The 20,703-nt window shown below is 43.5% G+C and overlaps 1 protein-coding gene across 1 annotated transcript in view; it reads right to left on the reverse strand.

Annotated features, from left to right (window-relative positions):
* Positions 1–963: 963 nt before the first annotated feature.
* LOC146863793 (sushi domain-containing protein 1-like) overlaps positions 964–20,703 on the reverse strand; it is a 192,040-nt gene continuing 172,300 nt past the window's right edge. The window contains exon 6 of the mRNA XM_085636828.1: positions 964–1,319. Within this exon, the coding sequence (XP_085492954.1) occupies positions 1,144–1,319 (176 nt within the window). The 3' untranslated portion in view covers positions 964–1,143. The remainder of the gene's footprint in view (positions 1,320–20,703) is intronic.

The raw sequence follows: 20,703 nt of genomic DNA on the forward strand, positions 1-20,703 counted from the left end.
GTGCCATCCTCATCTGGATCTGCAATCTGCGTCTGTGACCTGGGTGACGTTTATTTCCTTACAAGTGGTCAAATGACAGTCCTTATATATTAAATCTTATCAGAGAATGGAATTTGTCACATAAGAGCATGTGAGTTCAGACTACACGATTTTGACTATATGTTTAGACTTGTTCTTATTTGACCTAGACATGGGGGATAAGTAGACACTTGACCCAGACTTTTATTGAATCAAGTGTTATTTCTGTGTCATCAGTCAGACAACCTGACATTTTTACAAGGTCAGACGACATCTGTGTCGCATGACATTGTTTCTGGATCATTTGAAAAAGATGGCAGCCTCACTTTTCAAAGATGGAAGTCTACATGGTCTAAGATGGCAACATCCATTACCGAAGATGGTTTTGGGGCCAAAGTTAAAAAAGCTGGAAAAGCTACCTAAAATGGAGACTACAGCGAAAATGGAACCAGTCCTATATATGTTTAAGAACCTAAAACTAAAAGAAAGAAGCCTAAAAGCAAGTGATTAAATTATAGAAAATAGTAGATGTATGGAGGGAAAGTCATGAGATTTATGACATTCCTGAAATCTTTTCTAAGCTAAATTGACACTAAATTATCACTGAATGTGTTTTTGATTGATTTTGCTTATCACAGATATTCATTATACATGTACAGAATAAAATCACATGCCAGAAGTGTGTATTTGATGAAACAGCAATGCATTACTTGTTACACATGCAGCAACACGTCTTCAAATTGAAATGAAAAAGGGGTCTCTGCGCTAGAAGATATGATCCTTACAACACAGTTTGCCATCGATGATGATCCCAGGGTTACTGGCGTGGGTGATGGGTAAGGGTGTGGATCTCAGTTCGGTCAACCACCAGTTGAAATTCCTCGGCTGGGTGCTGTTGCAAAGATCACCCCCCAGAGCAGTGTCACTGAGCCATATTTCATACATTTCCCTGGTGTGGAGTCTCGTGCCGATGTTTGACACATGTAAACTATAGTAGAGATGGGGTGGGCCTGCTCACCATGGTTCATGAATCCCATTGTATTTTGAATGAGTCCTCTCAGGGCCTGAATCGGTCTGGTGGATTTCAGTATCAAGTATTTAAATTCACTGTGCACCAATGACCAGCTATGAGAATACGGAGGTGTGTGCATGTTTGTCAGAGTCGAGAGTCGAGCTTTGGGATGTGACACGTTTGCACAGAAGTGATACCACCATTACCCCAAGAAGCAGGATTACAATCTGAGCCACTTGGATGCCATTGAAAACCGTAAATGAAGAGCCCTCTTTCATCTGTACAGCACCTACAGGGTCAGAAAAACAAATGCCAGTCATTTTGCGGCCTGAGCCTCTTTACCTTTCAATAATTTTAATTCACAGTTTTGTCTTTGCGTTATATAATGAGTGGTACACACAGCCATTAATTAGGGGGACAGAAGCATACAGACTTAGTCACAAAGATATTTCATATTTCATTTATGAGTGTAGGTCTCGTTCACTATTTACGAAACCTGGACTAACCTTTCTCTGTAGATTCATTGAAATGTCATTTCTTACTAGTAATTTCATTATATATGAGTAAATCTGCTCTTATTGGCTCTTTGTGCATGTTACAGACTGAGTAGCTCAGAAGGGCAACACCCATTTGCTATTCCCAAATGTAGACACAACCCCACTATGGATACCATCAGAGCTTTGCTACTGACAAAGGCGGTTGTAGTTCTCTATCCAGGTTGGTGATGGGACCAAATTAGAAAGGAAAGAATACAAATGCACCTGTGTGTCACCTTTAGCCATGTGTAAAAGTGTCCTAACTGCATTTACACTTAAGTAATGGTCGTGCATGGGAGTAACACACCTGCACAAATATTCATGGGAAACTAAGACTGCCTAAGATTCCCAGGAGGAGTTCTGGAATCTCTTGTTACTTCCATAGTAGTCTGAAGTACAGTCCAAACGAAGATAGTCACAAGGGCTACAATAACAGCCACAATAGTTGCTACCATCTTAAGGGCATGTGGAAGTCTCACCCTTTAGTTGAGATGACCCCACATGATGTTTTTATTATCTGTGAGAGGCTCCGAAGGGTAAAGGTCCTCCCCACTGCCATTTATGCCAACCACAGCCTTTTCCTGCTACTCTTTCACAACCTTTGCCCTCGCCACCCCCTGGAGTAACAGGACATGAGTATAGTCCCAGATATGGAGGTGCTATGTTAAGTAGAAACTCCGATGGATTGATTTGAAATACTTTATTTCAAGTTGCAGAATCAAAGAAGCACTGCCGGTTACAAAACAGCCGTCCTCCGGATCCCACTCCAACTCCTCTTTCAACTGCCCACAACTCTTGGTTCACGGGACGATCACATGTTCTATTCTAGAACATGCTGATCGTGCCATGAACCAAGATTACAAACATAAACATGTGCTGAGCTCGTGCATGCAAGCACGAGCCAAATAGTTAACAGTAAAGAAACACACATAACACATCTTCCCCCCTTAATAAACAAATACAGAAAATATAAAGCTTAACCAGTGAATTTGTTTCTGATAAATGATACAAAATCAGACATCCAACCAGGTTTTTTCTTCTGACGTTTCTCAGAGACTAAAGAGGAATCACAATTGTTAGAAACATTAATAACATCAGAAACACTAATATGACTATTTTCAGATTCTTTGTCCCTACCCTTATCTATAATAACAAAATCTTCATCATCAAGATTATCATCAAATTTCATATCATCCTTAGTACCTAAATAGACCTTCTTATCTGCTTTTAGAACAGCAATCCTACTAAGATTCCAAACTTTATTATCAGAGAGCTTCACTGAATTCTTAAGTAGCTCTTTTACCTCAAAAGGACCCATGAACTGACTCTCCCCCTTAGTAACTTTCCGAGGTTTCTTAACCTTGACTAACATGCCTACACTGACAATGGGATCCTTAATAGATCCTCTCTTTTTGTCAAATCGTTCCTTAACACTCACGTAATTTTTAAGAAGGTTTTCTTTTACAATATTGAAATCCATGTTGGACTCAGTAGATTTAAATAGCCCAACAGGATTGCATTTGGTTCTTGGAAGCCTACCTCTCATGATTTCAAACGGAGAGTAACCAGTCGTAACATTAGAAGTAGTTCTATACATCCATATAGTTTTGCTAATTTGTAGTACCCACTTATCATTATCAGTTCCCGCAATTTGAACAGCACTCTTGAGAACCCTGTTGAATCTTTCAATGGTGCCATTACCGCTAGGATTGTACAATGAAGTTGTGCAATGAGTAATACCCACTCTACTAAAATACGCTTTAGCCTTATTTGATAAAAACTGGACACCATTATCCGTAATAAGGCGTACTGGAAGTCCCTCTTCAATGAAAGTTTCATCAAGGAAAGAAAGAACAGAATCAGTATCTATCTTATCAACTATTTTGACAACAGGCCACTTTGAAAATACATCAATGGTTGCCAAAACATATTTGGCATTAGGTCCAACAGGACCCATAATATCCAAAGCAATAGTATGCCAAGGAACATCAGGAATATAAGGGTCTCCCAAATTTGGTTTAAGGGTAACCAATGCTTTATCAGCATTCGCGCATGTAATGCAATCCCTGACTATGCGCTCAATAAAGATATCCATCCCGGGCCACCAGAAAAATTCTTTAACTTTTTGTTTGGTCTTAACAATACCACAATGACCCTCATGACCATTGAAGACAATGTTTTTTCTCAGTTTAAACGGGGGAATAGCCCGATCACCCCTTTTAAGTATACCATCCATCAAAGACAGTTCGTTCCTAATTTCCCAAAAAACCCTGAGTTCGGGACTGATGTTCTTTTTTTGTGGCCAACCTTGGACCATGAATTTACCTACTTTACTTAAAACTGCATCAACCTCAGATCCTTTGACCCAAACATTGTGGTCAGTGAACATAGAGCCTTCATCATGGACTAACGCAATATGGAAATCATCCCACTCATTGTGAGTACACTCTTTCAATGGCAATGGCATCCTTGATAAAAAAGCAGCTGTAACATTTTCTTTGCCAGGTACATATTCAATGGAATAAATAAAATCCTGCAAACGCATGGACATGCGAGCAATTTTAGCAGAAGCCTTCAACATACCCTCTGTGGTTAACAGACGTACTAATGGTTTATGATCACTCCTGATTAAACATTTCTTTCCCCACACAAATACTCTGAAATGTTCAAGCGCCCAAATGCACGCTAAAGTCTCTCTTTCAATGGTGGAATATTTCTCCTCCGCAGGTGTGAGCGCTCTAGAAGCTTGAGCAATGATACACTCTTTACCTGTGTGAGATTTTTGCCCCAACACAGCTCCAAAACTTTTAGAACTTGCATCAGTGGTAATGATGCAAGTAAGCGAAGGATCAAAGCCAGAAAGAGCAGTAGCAGAGCAAATCGCTTGTTTAACATCTTTAAATTCCTGTTCACATTCATTAGACCATAAGAACTTATTTTTGTTCTTGGTAAGTTGTCTTATATTGAATGTGCGACAAGAGAAGTTTTGAACATACTTTGAATAGAATTCAGAAAGCCCCAAAAAAGAACGAACATCATCTTTAGATTTGGGATGAGGGGCAGATTGAATAGCCTCAACCAAATCGTTTTTAGGTTTAATTCCTTCACTACACAGCTCATGACCTAGATATGAAACCGATTTTACTCCAAATTTACACTTAGAATGTTTAATGGTCAACCCATGTTCGGAAAGAGTTTTGAATACCTTCTCTAACTCTGACAAATGTGTTTGTGAATCACCCCCAAAGACAAGGATATCGTCTTGGAAACACACAGCATTGTGACAATCCTTTAAAATATCCTGCATAACTCTTTGAAAAATGGCCGCAGCAGAGGCTAAACCAAAAGGCATCCTATTATATCTGAAACACCCAAACGGCGTAATGAATGCTGTAAAATCCTTACTATCATCATGCAATTCAATCTGGTGGTACGCAGATGATAAATTAATAGTAGAGAAATAATTAGCAGCACCAACATTGGTTAATAATTCAGAAATGCGAGGCAAAGGAAACTGATCAACTATGATGTTATTATTTAAATGACGTAAGTCAATACATAATCTGATATTACCATTAGCACGTTTCGCTACGACAATGGGAGAAACCCATTCTGAAGATTCAATCCTTTCAATTATGCCTTCTTTTACTAAAGTTTTCAATTCTTTTTTGACCTCCTCACGCACAGCAAACGGAATATTGCGTGCTTTATGAATCCTTGGACATGCATCCTTTTTTAAGCGGATCTGGAGTTTAAAACCGCTCAACTTTCCAATACCAGTGCTAAAAACACTTGGAAATTTGTGTAACAACTGTTCACCAAAACCATTAGCTTCATCAATTACCATGACAGGGTCTGGACTGTTAGGATTAAGAATGATGTCTAATTTGCCTTGATCAAACCAACTTAATGCAGAAGGTCCTTTTTTTGACACATAAAGTTTAGCAGTACAACTACGGTTCTTAAATCTAAATATTAGAGTCCTGTAACCCAGGATATCAATCCTTTCACCTGAATACCCTTCTGGACTAATGTCTGTTAGTTCTAGTACATCACCTAATTTTGGAACAAATTCTGATTTCCATACAGCCTCATTAACAATTGTGAAAGGTGAACCTGAATCAGCATACATTTTAGTACTCACGCCCCCAATGACCATATCACAAATGGGCTTTTTCTTTATGATAGAAGAATCAAATTTCAAAATGGGTATATTCGAATCTTTGATATTGAGAACATAAGAACTGACATCATAAGAACTAGTACTGGCTTCATCACAATCACTCTCTACTTTTTGATCAATACTTTTCACTTTGTTGCTAGTATTCCTTTTGTTACATGCTTTAGAAAAGTGACCAACCACATTGCAATTAGAGCATTTCTGCTTGATAGCAGGACAAAATTTAAAATTTGCAAGGTGAGTTTTACTACCGCACCTATAACATTTCAAATTATCCCTATTATCATCATTTTTATTTTTAACATTGGTTTTATTATTCTTCAACTCTTGTACTCTAGAATTAGATTTAATATTGACTTTCGCAACAACTTCCTCATTAGAAATTTTAGATTCACCCTTGACTTGTCAAGGTCAGAATCACCGTTGACCCATAATCTTTCTTGTATAGTTGTGTATAGTTGTGTTATTAGAGTGCATGACAACCTGGTCCCTAATAAACTCTTCTTGCAATGCACCAAACTTGCAATCAAGAGATAAAGTTTTAAGTGCAGAAACAAAACAATCCACTGTTTCGTCAGTAAGTTGTTTCCTTTGAAAAAACTTATACCTAGAAATACCAACACACACTTTGGGCGAACTATATTTGTCGAAATCTGCGATTGCTTTATCGAAAACATTGCTGTCACCACCACCCTCAATTCTAGGTAATTGGTTAAAAGCTTTGAGACCTTCAGGACCTAGCGAATGTAAAAAAATGCCTTTCTTTTCAGGTGGTTTCATCTTTCCATTAGCGTCCAAAGTCTCTATGTAATTTAAAAAATAAGCTTTCCAGTCTAGCCATGGCATGCAAAGTGAACCTCCAGCCGGCCAATAAGCTTGAGGAGGAGAAAGAGTATAACCCTGGGCACACATTGTTTATATTATAGCTGTTGTAACCTCAATTAAACTTTACACAGAAAGTAAATTAATAAGTAAATTAGCTCTTGAATGAAACACAAACAAATGTAAAATTGCAAAATATTCACTCGGAAGCAAAAAGAAAGTCACTGTGAGAGAAATAAAATCAAGAATATGTTCGAATAAAATGTCTGTTCGAAAACAACCCAAAAAAACAGTACCTTAACAAAGAGCTTTCAATAAAGCTGAATCTGAGAAGAAAAAAAAAAAATACTGAATATAAATTAAGAACGATGGTTGCTCTGAAAATGGTTGGAGCGTAATCCGTTCCGTGTGAAATGTTGAGCCTTCAAATATGAAAACACTTCAAAGTGAACTGCGCTCCAATCAGAACTCCTCAGCTGATGACATCAACACGTGATATGACGCACAACGTAGGCGGACAAGATGCGTCAAGGACGAAGATTCCTGCTGGCGTCAACACATGAAAATACGCTCCATGTAGACAAGCAGAATGCTTAGATAACGAAGATTCCAAAGGTGCCTACGCCTTGAAAAGAGCGGACGGAACCTTCAGTGCAGAACACGGTGAGAGCAAACGTTGGCCTGTAGACTTTGAAAGACGACAGGAATGAAAAATGCTACCCGATTGTAATTTGCTCACCACAGAGAAATAAAGAGCAAAGACGGGGTCCACACTTTAACTTCGCTACAATAGCCGAATAACGATGCTTGCTTCCTTCCAAGTAAAATGCCAAATAGAACCTTTAAATAAAATGCCAGTATTTCAAACTGCACAGGCGGTAGAAGGCGAAATTCTTGCCGAGGAAATGAACACACTTGTGGTATAGAAAACCTTCGCAGCCGAATCCTTAAGTGCCAGTGCGGCCCACGGAAGATCGAAGAATAATCAAAATTAGAGATGGGTTCGTGAAATCAGTGCTTCTTCCAATCGTCGCCAAAATTGTTAAGTAGAAACTCCGATGGATTGATTTGAAATACTTTATTTCAAGTTGCAGAATCAAAGAAGCACTGCCGGTTACAAAACAGCCGTCCTCCGGATCCCACTCCAACTCCTCTTTCAACTGCCCACAACTCTTGGTTCACGGGACAATCACATGTTCTATTCTAGAACATGCTGATCGTGCCATGAACCAAGATTACAAACATAAGCATGTGCTGAGCTCGTGCATGCAAGCACGAGCCAAATAGGTAACAGTAAAGAAACACACATAACAGGCTACATTTCTGATTGCCTCCCTTTTACCAATAAGAACAAGCCCCTTTGTTTTGACATTTTTGATTGGCTGGTAGGCCTGTCGTACACTCGCCCCACCATGGATTAATATTGAAAGCCATGGATGCCCTGGTATCATGGATACAAGCGTTTTTCTGTGTTTGGGCACAAAATCTGCCTTTTTCTCTAGCATACAAAATGGAGTGGACATTATTCAGCTCCACAGATGGACACAAAAAGGGCTAATTTCATCCTGTTCACATTTCGCTGAACAATTTGGCCAGCACCTCCACCCTTGCCCCTATGCCCCATGGTTCATGGGCGATGCCTTGCAGAAGGCAGCATCATAGGTGACTTGTGTGTGTCATCATCCCTGTGCCCATATTCCATGGAGGTAGCTATTTACCTGGCAGGCAGCCGAACTGTACCTAATCTCTGCTACTTACCCCACAACTGGCAAAACAGTACATAACCTCTGGTGTTTAGCTGACCACAGGCTGAATCGTATAGATTAGGGTTTCCAACCTTTTCTGTCGTGAGAACTACTTCTGATCATTGTAAATCATCATGAGATACTGAAGGCTGAGCAACTCGCACATTGTTACCAGACACCCTCAAGCCCAGCTCCATTGACTTTAAGCCTAATGTCTACAGAACCAGATACTATAGGTTGAACAAAATACTTTGACTAGGGGCACAATGACAGGACTGCCATATGTGTCAGTGAGAGTGTGGTCTTTGAGGATGCACGAATATGTGTGCATATGAATGGGATAAATGTGTATGGGTAACTGAGAGCCTATCTTATATGTACTTGTGGCACTGGAATGCTTTTCCTCATATGTGGCACAGTCACATGCATAATACAAACATATAACCATCTTTTTAAATGTGAGGAATTTAAAGTGCAGAAAACGTTCTGCAAAAATGTTCATGATATGGAATATTTTTCTGCACTTTAAATTTCTCCCACTTAAAATAATGGCTGTATTTTTCAGTTATAAATATGTATGGCACAGTATCTACGAGCCACTGGAAGCATGATGTGTGTAAAGGCGACACTTTGAAATGTAAGAAAATTAAAGAACACGTTACTTACCTTCGGTAACGATATATCTGTAAGAAACATTAGTTAGTTATAGATTCCATACCTTAGCATTACCGCCAGGCATCAGACTGGATCCAGAACGTTTTTAGTCAGCAGTACCTCTGCGCGTCAGAAGGTGGCTCCACATCAACCTTCTGGAGCTCCGGGCGATTCATCTTGCACTGAAGGCATTCCTTCCCTCTGTCCAGGGAAGAGTAGTTTAGGTGTTAACGGTCAACACTGCGGCCATGTGGTACTGCAACAAACAGGGCAGGGTGGGGTCGTGGACCCTATGTCAGGAGGCCCTGCACCTCTGGACATGGCTGGAACATCAGGGCATTTCCCTGGTGGTTCAACACCTGGCAGGTTCCCTGAACGCCAGGGCGGACGAACTCAGCCACAGGTGCATGACGGATCACGAATGGCATCTTCACTCGGAGGTGGTGCAAGGTCTCTTTCGACAGTGGGGGAGCCTTGGTTAGATCTATTCGCCACCGAAGAGAACACACCTCTTCGGGAGGATCTACTGTCGCAGCAGCAGGGGACGGTCCTCTAACCGAACCTGTTCAGCCTCCACCTCCTTGCGTGGAGATTGAGCGGTGGCAGTTGACGTTGTTTGACTTGCCTCCCGAAGTCTGCGAAGTAATCAGCGAGGTTCCCCTCCATTAAGACAGTGTAGGCCTGTTGGTGGAACAAATTTGTGGCATGGTGCACAGCAATGGCCGTGGATCCCTTCTCTGCTCCTCTTTCTGAGGTTCTCTTGTTCCTTCTTTCTTTGGCCCAGCAGGGCTCTTCTCTGGGCACTATCAAGGGCTATCTCTCTGCCATTTCTGCCTTCCTTCGGCTTCCATATCAGCCTTCTCTTTTCAAGTCCCCGGTTGTTAATCGTTTCTTGAAGGGCAAAACTCATCTCTTTCCTCCTATTCCCTTCGTTATGCCTCAGTTGCACACCTTTACGAAACACTACTGCCTGGACAGCCAAGTCCAGAGAGACGGCTTCTTTGGCGATCTGTTCTCCAGGATTTTCTGGTGTAATATAAGTTTGCAGACCCACCTCCGGGGATGGTATTGCTGAGGTATCTATTCTAAGGTAAGGAATCTATAACTAACGTGTTTCTTTCAGATGAACAAGTTACTTACCTTCGGTAACAATATATTTGTAAGAAACATTAGTTAATTATAGTTAGTTATAGATTCCATACCGCCCCACCCATCCTCCCCGTTCTGCAAACTGATTTCTATATCCTTTCGATGCCCTAGATTTGTGCACCAATGGTCAGTGTCTTGCATGGCTCTGCGTTTCTGGTGCGGAAAGTCGTGTACAGAACTGACGTCAGTGCCCGAGGGGGGCGTCTAAGTAGCTACTGCGACGTCATCCCGGCGACACAACGCTAACGACGAACGAGGAGGTGACCGACGCCACCTTCCGACATGCAGAGGTACTGCAGACGAAAAACTTTCCGGATCCAGTCTGACGCCTGGGGTAATTCTAAGGTAAGGAATGTATAACTAACGTGTTTCTTTCAGATATGAAGAGTTAACTTTATGTTTATATTGATTCCATAAAACTCAACATTTAAATTGAATCCCATTTCCAAGTGTCACATTTACAAACACCAGGCATCTTGCTCCTAGACGTCTGTAGACAAGGTGCCATATTCATAACAGAAAGATATAGCCATTTGTTTAAATTTGAGGAATCTCAAGTGAAGACACATGCTTCATCAAACATTAAGAAGCATTTGGCTGAATTGAAAGTAGAGAAAAACATTAATGGCCGATTTCGATGTCGGACGGACCTGTGTCTGTCCAACGTCGTTCTGGAACTGGGAGCAACCCACCTCCTGTCGGCATTCCCAAACCGGCAATTAGGATGCGTCTGAACACTGTTCAGTCGCAATCCTATTCTTTACAATGGGAATGCAGGTTCATCCAGGCACCCCGTTGCAGGTACCCAAAGGTGCCTGCCACCGGGGGCAGAGATCAACAAGGGGGCATCATAGGTGCCCCCTAGGCTGCCATCCGGAGGCCTTGCACCCAAGGGGGCCCTGCTGGGGACCACAAAGTCATAATCCCACGGCCTTTCTGTGTCGGAAAGGCTGGCACAGAAAGGCTGTAGGAATCTGCCATCGTAATCCCTCGGGAGGAAAGAGCCACCCATGAGATTACAGGCCCCTTTCCAAATGAAAGATGGGCTCTCCTGTTTGGATTAATTTCCACCAGGCTCCATCAAAATGGGTCGGCCAGAAATTAATCCAAACAGGCGATTACAATGCCGTAGGAACAGCTCCGACTGAGGGTCGGAGCTGTTTCCTACGTCATCGTAATCGGCCCTTAAGACTTAATGTTTTATAGAAATATTTTTCTTCAAATTAAATTCCTCCCATTTAAAAAAGAGGACTGTAATTTTTGTATTATAAATATGGCACAGTGTCTAATGGCTACTGTTAGCAAGAGACCTGCTGTTTGTAAATGTGACACTTTGAAATGGGAGAAAATGAAAATGACGAGTTAATTTAATCATTAAGATAAGTTTTCATTTTCATTTTGTACTATTGAAAAGCATTAGGAAACGTCATTTTGTTCTCACACTCCCAATACTGAATTGTCAAGGACTTATTTTAGCCTTAAATACCTCAGTGCTTCAGTTCTTCACCTCTGTGCCCTGGGTCAAAGCCTGACTCCAGGACTTCTCATTATCAGGCCCTGCTGTCTGAAGCCTGAAGATATTAATGTAAAAGAAACACATTCATCCCTTAACTTCAAAAGAAAATTGTGACCCTGTGCTTCTTAAAAAAGGAATTTAAGGCTGTGAGCTACTCTGAATGTGTCAAAGAGCTACAGGTAGCTCGTGATCGACTAGTTGGACTATGTACTATTTGACCAGTGGCCATATAAATAGTGTGAAGGATGGCCATTAAGACAAAGGGCACTCCAGGCAATAAAGGGCAGTGGCCACCTTGTAATGGGAATGCAGCATGTTTGAAGCATTTGAAAGTAAGTGCATATTCAAAAGTACAATAGTATGCATAAAGGTAAGTACATGAATGAACCTAAGTTGTTTACAGATGAAAAAACAGTAAGGTTATTTTTGAATAAAAACATTTATTATCTTAATATTCAAATAAGACATTTAGGAATCAAACTTCTGTTTTAGGAGCTTTATGATATGACACACAGATATTTTGTGTTGAAGTCTAGGAGCATTTGGCTGTCTGAAAAGAAAAATATATGTATGGGTTTAAAGCATGTTATATAAATGCTTTATTCACTCATGAGAATACATTGGTTTTTAATGTTCATAATCCTCCTTTTGATGGTTTTTGAAGGATGAGCTCTTTTTCTGCTTCTAATGGAAGGCCAGGTGCTAACTTAATACTTCTTTTTAAGGAGGATTGTGCTTGATTAGTACTTCAGACCTTGCAACACAGCAATAGTGGGCAAGCAGCAGAACACAGGGAATGTAGGGAGATAGGTGGTATCTGGGCAACAGAGGGAGGGACACATACAGTAGGCAAATGACTGAGACACAATAATGAGGCTTCATATATAAGTATTGCATCTAGACAACATAGGAGATAAGTAATTCATGTTTCTTATGCTCTCTACCCCTAGAAACCACCCACCCATGTATAGAATTGGTACGTATTTGTGGAAAGATCAGAGCATGCAAAGTGAATAAAAAGTCAGGACTGTTACCCTCTAACCTCTGAGTGATTGCTGACTCTTTCTGGTTGTGCCAAAGTCGTCTGAGGGTGGCACAGAGGGCAGAGGGACTGAAAGTTTGCAGACTGGTCGAAAGGTGGATAGATTAAAAGGATTGTGGTCTGTGAAGTATGGCAGAAAGGGTTTGAGAAACTCAGTGGGCTGAAGTCAACAAAAATGATTAATGAGCAGCAATGAGTCGGGGGCATCTTGGGCATAGAGAAATTGAGAGCAGTGGAGGAGCGTAGATTGCCACAATTTGACAAGACATTAGGGCCATGTATACGCGTTCTTTCTCAGGAATTCAGGGAACTCTCCTGCCTGAACTACCTCCGAGTACTCGACCTAACTGAGACAGCACATGACATTTCTGGAGGAGCGACGGTGCAATCTTAATGTGGATACTATATTCCTTAACCTGGTCACATGGCATCTCTCCATACTAAGAGTTGTTGAGTGTCTCTACCCTGATATTTCACTTTCCTCTCCCCTCTCCACCTTTGTTAACTTACTCCCTTTATTTCCCCCTGTTCTGCTTGGGTTTTCGGATCAGATAGAACTCGCTCATCAGAGCCTCACTAACCCAGCCAGAACGTTACCCCCTCCCTAGAACCTATTTACAATCCTACAACCACATATATCTATCACCTAAGGACAGGGGATTCCTACTATGCATACCAAGATCTCATAAGTGGCGGCCTCGCGGTCCCATACGAACCCAGACCTCTCTGCCCATACGACAGTATCACAAGTGGCGGCCTCGCGGTCCCATACGAACCCAGACCTCTCTGCCCATACGACAGTATCACAAGTGGCGGCCTCGCGGTCCCATACGAACCCAGACCTCTCTACCCAGACGGCAGTCTCAGCACAATCGGCGGCCTCGCGATCCCATACGGATCCAGACCTCTCTGCCCATACGACAGTATCACAAGTGGCGGCCTCGCGGTCCCATACGAACCCAGACCTCTCTACCCAGACGGCAGTCTCAGCACAATCGGCGGCCTCGCGATCCCATACGGATCCAGACCTCTCTGCCCATACGACAGTATCACAAGTGGCGGCCTCGCGGTCCCATACGAACCCAGACCTCTCTACCCAGACGGCAGTCTCAGCACAATCGGCGGCCTCGCGATCCCATACGGATCCAGACCTCTCTGCCCATACGACAGTATCACAAGTGGCGGCCTCGCGGTCCCATACGAACCCAGACCTCTCTACCCAGACGGCAGTCTTATTTCATCCTATGATCACCATAACATACAAAAAGGGAATCAGTCTCACTATTCATCAGATCACACAAAGATTGCCAGTTCGGGCATAGCCTGTTCTCAGGTTTGAGGGGCTCCTCTTTCCCTTATTCAGTTACCACTTACCTGATCAGGGTTAACATCTGTTCATGTAGCCGCAGCTGACTAGAAGAATAGGCTACCCTCTTATACAAGAACACACAGCATATGTTGGTTCACTACAAACTGGATACTTTATTACTCATTACATCATTGGTTGACCAGCTAAGTACCCTGAGGCGGAAGCCGGGGTGTCTGTATTGCTGCTAGACTTGCGTGTTTTTTAATCATTTTAAATTGCACTGTGTTTCTTGTGTGTTTTTAAAAGACTTAAACACTTACTTAGTCAGCTGCTTGGCTCCTTTGCACTAACAGCGCCGAGGGGGAAGACCAAAATCCCTACTCAGCGTCATTGCACCCACGTGACTCGGGGCCACGCCCACCCACGTAGCCACGCCCACTCCAGGAAGCAGATAAGCGCCGCGCTCGCTCCAAGCCGGTGTTGACCAGCTAAGTACCCTGAGGCGGAAGCCGGGGTGTCTGTATTGCTGCTAGACTTGCGTGTTTTTTAATCATTTTAAATTGCACTGTGTTTCTTGTGTGTTTTTAAAAGACTTAAACACTTACTTAGTCAGCTGCTTGGCTCCTTTGCACTAACAGCGCCGAGGGGGAAGACCAAAATCCCTACTCAGCGTCATTGCACCCACGTGACTCGGGGCCACGCCCACCCACGTAGCCACGCCCACTCCTCTATCCCCTCTTTATCATGCTCACTATTCGACAGCGCAGCGGTCGAGCGCAGCGGGCACACCATCAGCACGCCGAAGACACGCCAAAGACTAGCCCGTCTGTGCCCGTCCGTGCCAGGACGGGGAACGAGGCAGAGGCTCCCACTCCCACTCCCACTGCACCATCTAGGCTGGTAAGAACATCTTTCGCTCTGAAAGCGTTGCGCCCCAACCTCAATCTGAAGTGCTCTCTGTTCAACCTTCACAAAGTTGGAACTCACGTTTGCTCCGAATGTAACCTATCTACCACCGTATACCAACCCCACCCCGACCCATCAAGGAGACACAGGAAATGCAAACTGTTACGTAAAAACGTGTCGCCAACATACGTATTTTATAGTACAAACTGTCGATCATTGCCCAAACATAAGCATGATATCTTCAATCTCCTTGCCGAAAAAAGTCCTAGCGCTGTTTTCTTAACTGAGACATGGCTGCATGACAGCGCCGGCCCGGATGTTGCCATTGCCCTCCCCGATAACTATGCCATTGTTAGAATAGACAGGGAAAAACAGGTAGGGGGTGGGATTGCTATCATTTTTAACAGAGAATTCAAATGCACTTTGGAATCTGTATCTATTCCAGACTGTGAAGCGGGTCTTTTCAAAATCTCTTTGAACCCTAATTTTACAATGTCAGGCCTTCTGATTTATCGACCCCCAGGCAACCCTTCTCAATGGGTATCTAACTTTGCAAATTTTATTACTCCCTACTATATGTCATCAAGCAATTTTTCCCTGCTGGGTGATCTAAATCTACTTCTTGAAGATCCCACTATCCCTTCATGCTCTAATCTGTTGGAAGACCTAGCTGCATTCAATTTGTCCATATTAAATTCCAGCTCTACTCACATAGCGGGCCATTTGTTGGACCCCATATTATCCAACATCAGGGAACATACAAAAAGGGAATCAGTCTCACTATTCATCAGATCACACAAAGATTGCCAGTTCGGGCATAGCCTGTTCTCAGGTTTGAGGGGCTCCTCTTTCCCTTATTCAGTTACCACTTACCTGATCAGGGTTAACATCTGTTCATGTAGCCGCAGCTGACTAGAAGAATAGGCTACCCTCTTATACAAGAACACACAGCATATGTTGGTTCACTACAAACTGGATACTTTATTACTCATTACATCATTGGTTGACCAGCTAAGTACCCTGAGGCGGAAGCCGGGGTGTCTGTATTGCTGCTAGACTTGCGTGTTTTTTAATCATTTTAAATTGCACTGTGTTTCTTGTGTGTTTTTAAAAGACTTAAACACTTACTTAGTCAGCTGCTTGGCTCCTTTGCACTAACAGCGCCGAGGGGGAAGACCAAATTCCCTACTCAGCGTCATTGCACCCACGTGACTCGGGGCCACGCCCACCCACGTAGCCACGCCCACTCCAGGAAGCAGATAAGCGCCGCGCTCGCTCCAAGCCGGTGTTGACCAGCTAAGTACCCTGAGGCGGAAGCCGGGGTGTCTGTATTGCTGCTAGACTTGCGTGTTTTTTAATCATTTTAAATTGCACTGTGTTTCTTGTGTGTTTTTAAAAGACTTAAACACTTACTTAGTCAGCTGCTTGGCTCCTTTGCTCTAACAGCGCCGAGGGGGAAGACCAAAATCCCTACTCAGCGTCATTGCACCCACGTGACTCGGGGCCACGCCCACCCACGTAGCCACGCCCACTCCTCTATCCCCTCTTTATCATGCTCACTATTCGACAGCGCAGCGGTCGAGCGCAGCGGGCACACCATCAGCACGCCGAAGACACGCCAAAGACTAGCCCGTCTGTGCCCGTCCGTGCCAGGACGGGGCACGAGGCAGAGGCTCCCACTCCCACTGCACCATCTAGGCTGGTAAGAACATCTTTCGCTCTGAAAGCGTTGCGCCCCAACCTCAATCTGAAGTGCTCTCTGTTCAACCTTCACAAAGTTGGAACTCACGTTTGCTCCGAATGTAACCTATCTACCACCGTATACCAACCCCACCCGACCCATCAAGGAGACACAGGAAATGCAAACTGTTACGTAAAAACGTGTCGCCAACATACGTATTTTATAGTACAAACTGTCGATCATTGCCCAAACATAAGCATGATATCTTCAATCTCCTTGCCGAAAAAAGTCCTAGCGCTGTTTTCTTAACTGAGACATGGCTGCATGACAGCGCCGGCCCGGATGTTGCCATTGCCCTCCCCGATAACTATGCCATTGTTAGAATAGACAGGGAAAAACAGGTAGGGGGTGGGATTGCTATCATTTTTAACAGAGAATTCAAATGCACTTTGGAATCTGTATCTATTCCAGACTGTGAAGCGGGTCTTTTCAAAATCTCTTTGAACCCTAATTTTACAATGTCAGGCCTTCTGATTTATCGACCCCCAGGCAACCCTTCTCAATGGGTATCTAACTTTGCAAATTTTATTACTCCCTACTATATGTCATCAAGCAATTTTTCCCTGCTGGGTGATCTAAATCTACTCCTTGAAGATCCCACTATCCCTTCATGCTCTAATCTGTTGGAAGACCTAGCTGCATTCAATTTGTCCATATTAAATTCCAGCTCTACTCACATAGCGGGCCATTTGTTGGACCCCATAATATCCAACATCAGGGAACTTACGTACATTGCCACCATACCTTCTGGCTGGTCCGACCACCATCTTATTAATTTTAGCATTACTCTTCCACCCCCCCCCAGTTTGGAACAAAACACTGATGTCACTTTCAGGAAAAATTGGAAGTCAGTCGACATCGATGCTTTAAACGCGGCACTAAAACATAACCCTCCAAGCCTAAACTCCAACATGGACCGCGTAGCATTTGAAACACAAAACTGGCTAACAAATGCAGCAAATAATTGTCTGCCCTCTACTCGCACCAAAGGGAGTAGGCATCGTCCTCCAGCCCCATGGTTTAACGACAGCCTTAAAATAGAAAAATCAAAATGCAGAGTACTAGAACGCAAATGGCGTAAAAAGTACGACCCTAATGCCAAAAGAAGCTATCATGAAGCCAGAAATCATTATCATGCTGCCTGTACAAAAGCTAGAGCTGCTTTTGTCTCTAAAACAATTATCGAAGCAACTAACATGCCTAAAACTCTTTTTTCCAAAGTTAAGGAATTGGCGGGCGCACATACCACAGCTGTTGCACCCCCACTAAGCACAAAACAATGCCAGGCGTTAGCTTGTTTCTTTACTGAGAAAATCGATAAAATTATCTCAGACATCAAGACAAACAATTCTGATTCTGATCCTCCCCCTCTTTCTGACCCATTTTTGCCTCAACCCACTGTTCTGGGTGAAAACTTACTGGAAGCCTGGCCGACTCTTTCACTAGAGAAATTGAAAGGAATCCTAAAAACTGTTAAATCCGGCTCCCCTAGGGACCCCATCCCTATTAAAATTATTAAAAAGTTGGATGACCAGTCTTTGGAAATCATTGCCAATCTCTTAAACTTATCCCTCGATCTCGCCACTGTCCCAGCTTTATGGAAGCATGCCATGGTGACGCCCCTTTTGAAAAAGCCTACTGCTAACCCAGAAATAATGGCCAATTATAGACCTATATCTCTGCTCCCTGCTTTTTCTAAATGTCTTGAGAGACACGTACACTCTACTTTAGCCATTTTTGCAGAAGAAAATTCCCTACTCCATCCCTCGCAATCTGGCTTCAGGGCTGGTTTCTCGACTGAAACCGCCCTGTTAGGTGTCACTGAACACATCAGAAAACTTCTTGATCAAGGCCAGACGGTCGCACTTGTGTTATTGGAACTAAGTGCGGCGTTCGACACCATCTCCCATGAAACGCTTATTAAAGAGCTAGATACAAATGGTGTAAGAGGAAAGGCTCTGGATTGGATCAAATCCTTCCTGGCAAATAGAACCTTTCAGATCGCATCTGCACAAGCCGTGTCAGATTCCCTACCTGCATCACATGGAGTGCCTCAGGGGTCCATCCTGAGCCCTCTGTTTTTTAATATCTATCTTAAACCTCTGGCAGAATTGGTTGAAAAGTTAGGTCTAACGCTTATGAATTATGCCGATGATACCCAAATCATTTTTTCCCTATCTGAATCTTGTCCCCACTCCCCGTCGTTACTCAAGGAAGGACTATTAAAAATATTGAACTGGATGACAACAAACCAGTTAAAATTGAACGGCGACAAGACGGAAATACTGATTTTGGGCAAGGATCAAGTTCTCTGGAATCCTGCACATTGGCCGGACCAGATGGGCACTTTTCCCACCCCGGTATCCCATGCTCGAAATCTGGGCTTTATATTGGACAATGCCTTATCCATGGACAAACAGGCCAGCAAAGTAACCGGCCTTTGTCTCACCATAGCTAAATGGTTGAGGAAGATCCTGTGGATGTTGCCAGTGTCAACGCAAAAGACCGTAGTCAATGCCCTTATCACATCAAGGCTTGACTACGGCAACATCCTCTACCTGGGCGCAAATAAATCTGTGATCGGACGACTACAGGTAGCGCAAAACGCTGCGGTCAGACTCCTCTGTAACATTCCGAAGAACTCTGGAGTCTCGAACCATCGTCGGAATCTTCATTGGCTCAGGATAGAGAGCAGAATCCGTTTCAAGGCCCTGAACTACATGTTCAGAATAAAAGCAGGAATAGCACCAAAATATCTTCAATCTCTTGCCTGCCTCTATGTGCCCAAGAGAAACCTCCGGTCACAGACAGCAGCCTGTTTCTGCATACCAAGGTTTAAACGTAATTTACGTAAATGGGTCGCGACACTGCTCGTCATGCTGCAAATAACCCCAAAGGATTCTGGATAGTGTAGTGGCTACGGTGAGTACGCCTACGCCACGAGTATATAGAAATATAATGCCATCCCTGGACACGTGTTTCGAGGTAATTGCCTCTCGTCAGCAGGGAGCAGGTAGGTATGCGGGGTGCCGATGACTGCCATATATATAGGTAAAATACCTTCCAAGGCGCGCAGGTGCAGACACCGGGCTCGTCAGCCAAAGTCGCTCGAATGAGCTATTAGTAATTTACGTAAATGGGTCGCGACACTGCTCGTCATGCTGCAAATAACCCCAAAGGATTCTGGATAGTGTAGTGGCTACGGTGAGTACGCCTACGCCACGAGTATATAGAAATATAATGCCATCCCTGGACACGTGTTTCGAGGTAATTGCCTCTCGTCAGCAGGGAGCAGGTAGGTATGCGGGGTGCCGATGACTGCCATATATATAGGTAAAATACCTTCCAAGGCGCGCAGGTGCAGACACCGGGCTCGTCAACCAAAGTCGCTCGAATGAGCTATTAGTAATTTACGTAAATGGGTCGCGACACTGCTCGTCATGCTGCAAATAACCCCAAAGGATTCTGGATAGTGTAGTGGCTACGGTGAGTACGCCTACGCCACGAGTATATAGAAATATAATGCCATCCCTGGACACGTGTTTCGAGGTAATTGCCTCTCGTCAGCAGGGAGCAGGTAGGTATGCGGGGTGCCGATGACTGCCATATATATAGGTAAAATACCTTCCAAGGCGCGCAGGTGCAGACACCGGGCTCGTCAGCCAAAGTCGCTCGAATGAGCTATTAGTAATTTACGTAAATGGGTCGCGACACTGCTCGTCATGCTGCAAATAACCCCAAAGGATTCTGGATAGTGTAGTGGCTACGGTGAGTACGCCTACGCCACGAGTATATAGAAATATAATGCCATCCCTGGACACGTGTTTCGAGGTAATTGCCTCTCGTCAGCAGGGAGCAGGTAGGTATGCGGGGTGCCGATGACTGCCATATATATAGGTAAAATACCTTCCAAGGCGCGCAGGTGCAGACACCGGGCTCGTCAGCCAAAGTCGCTCGAATGAGCTATTAGTAATTTACGTAAATGGGTCGCGACACTGCTCGTCATGCTGCAAATAACCCCAAAGGATTCTGGATAGTGTAGTGGCTACGGTGAGTACGCCTACGCCACGAGT

Source organism: Triturus cristatus, chromosome 2_1 (genome assembly GCF_964204655.1).
Source record: "Triturus cristatus chromosome 2_1, aTriCri1.1, whole genome shotgun sequence".
Classification (NCBI taxonomy): Eukaryota; Metazoa; Chordata; class Amphibia; order Caudata; family Salamandridae; genus Triturus; species Triturus cristatus.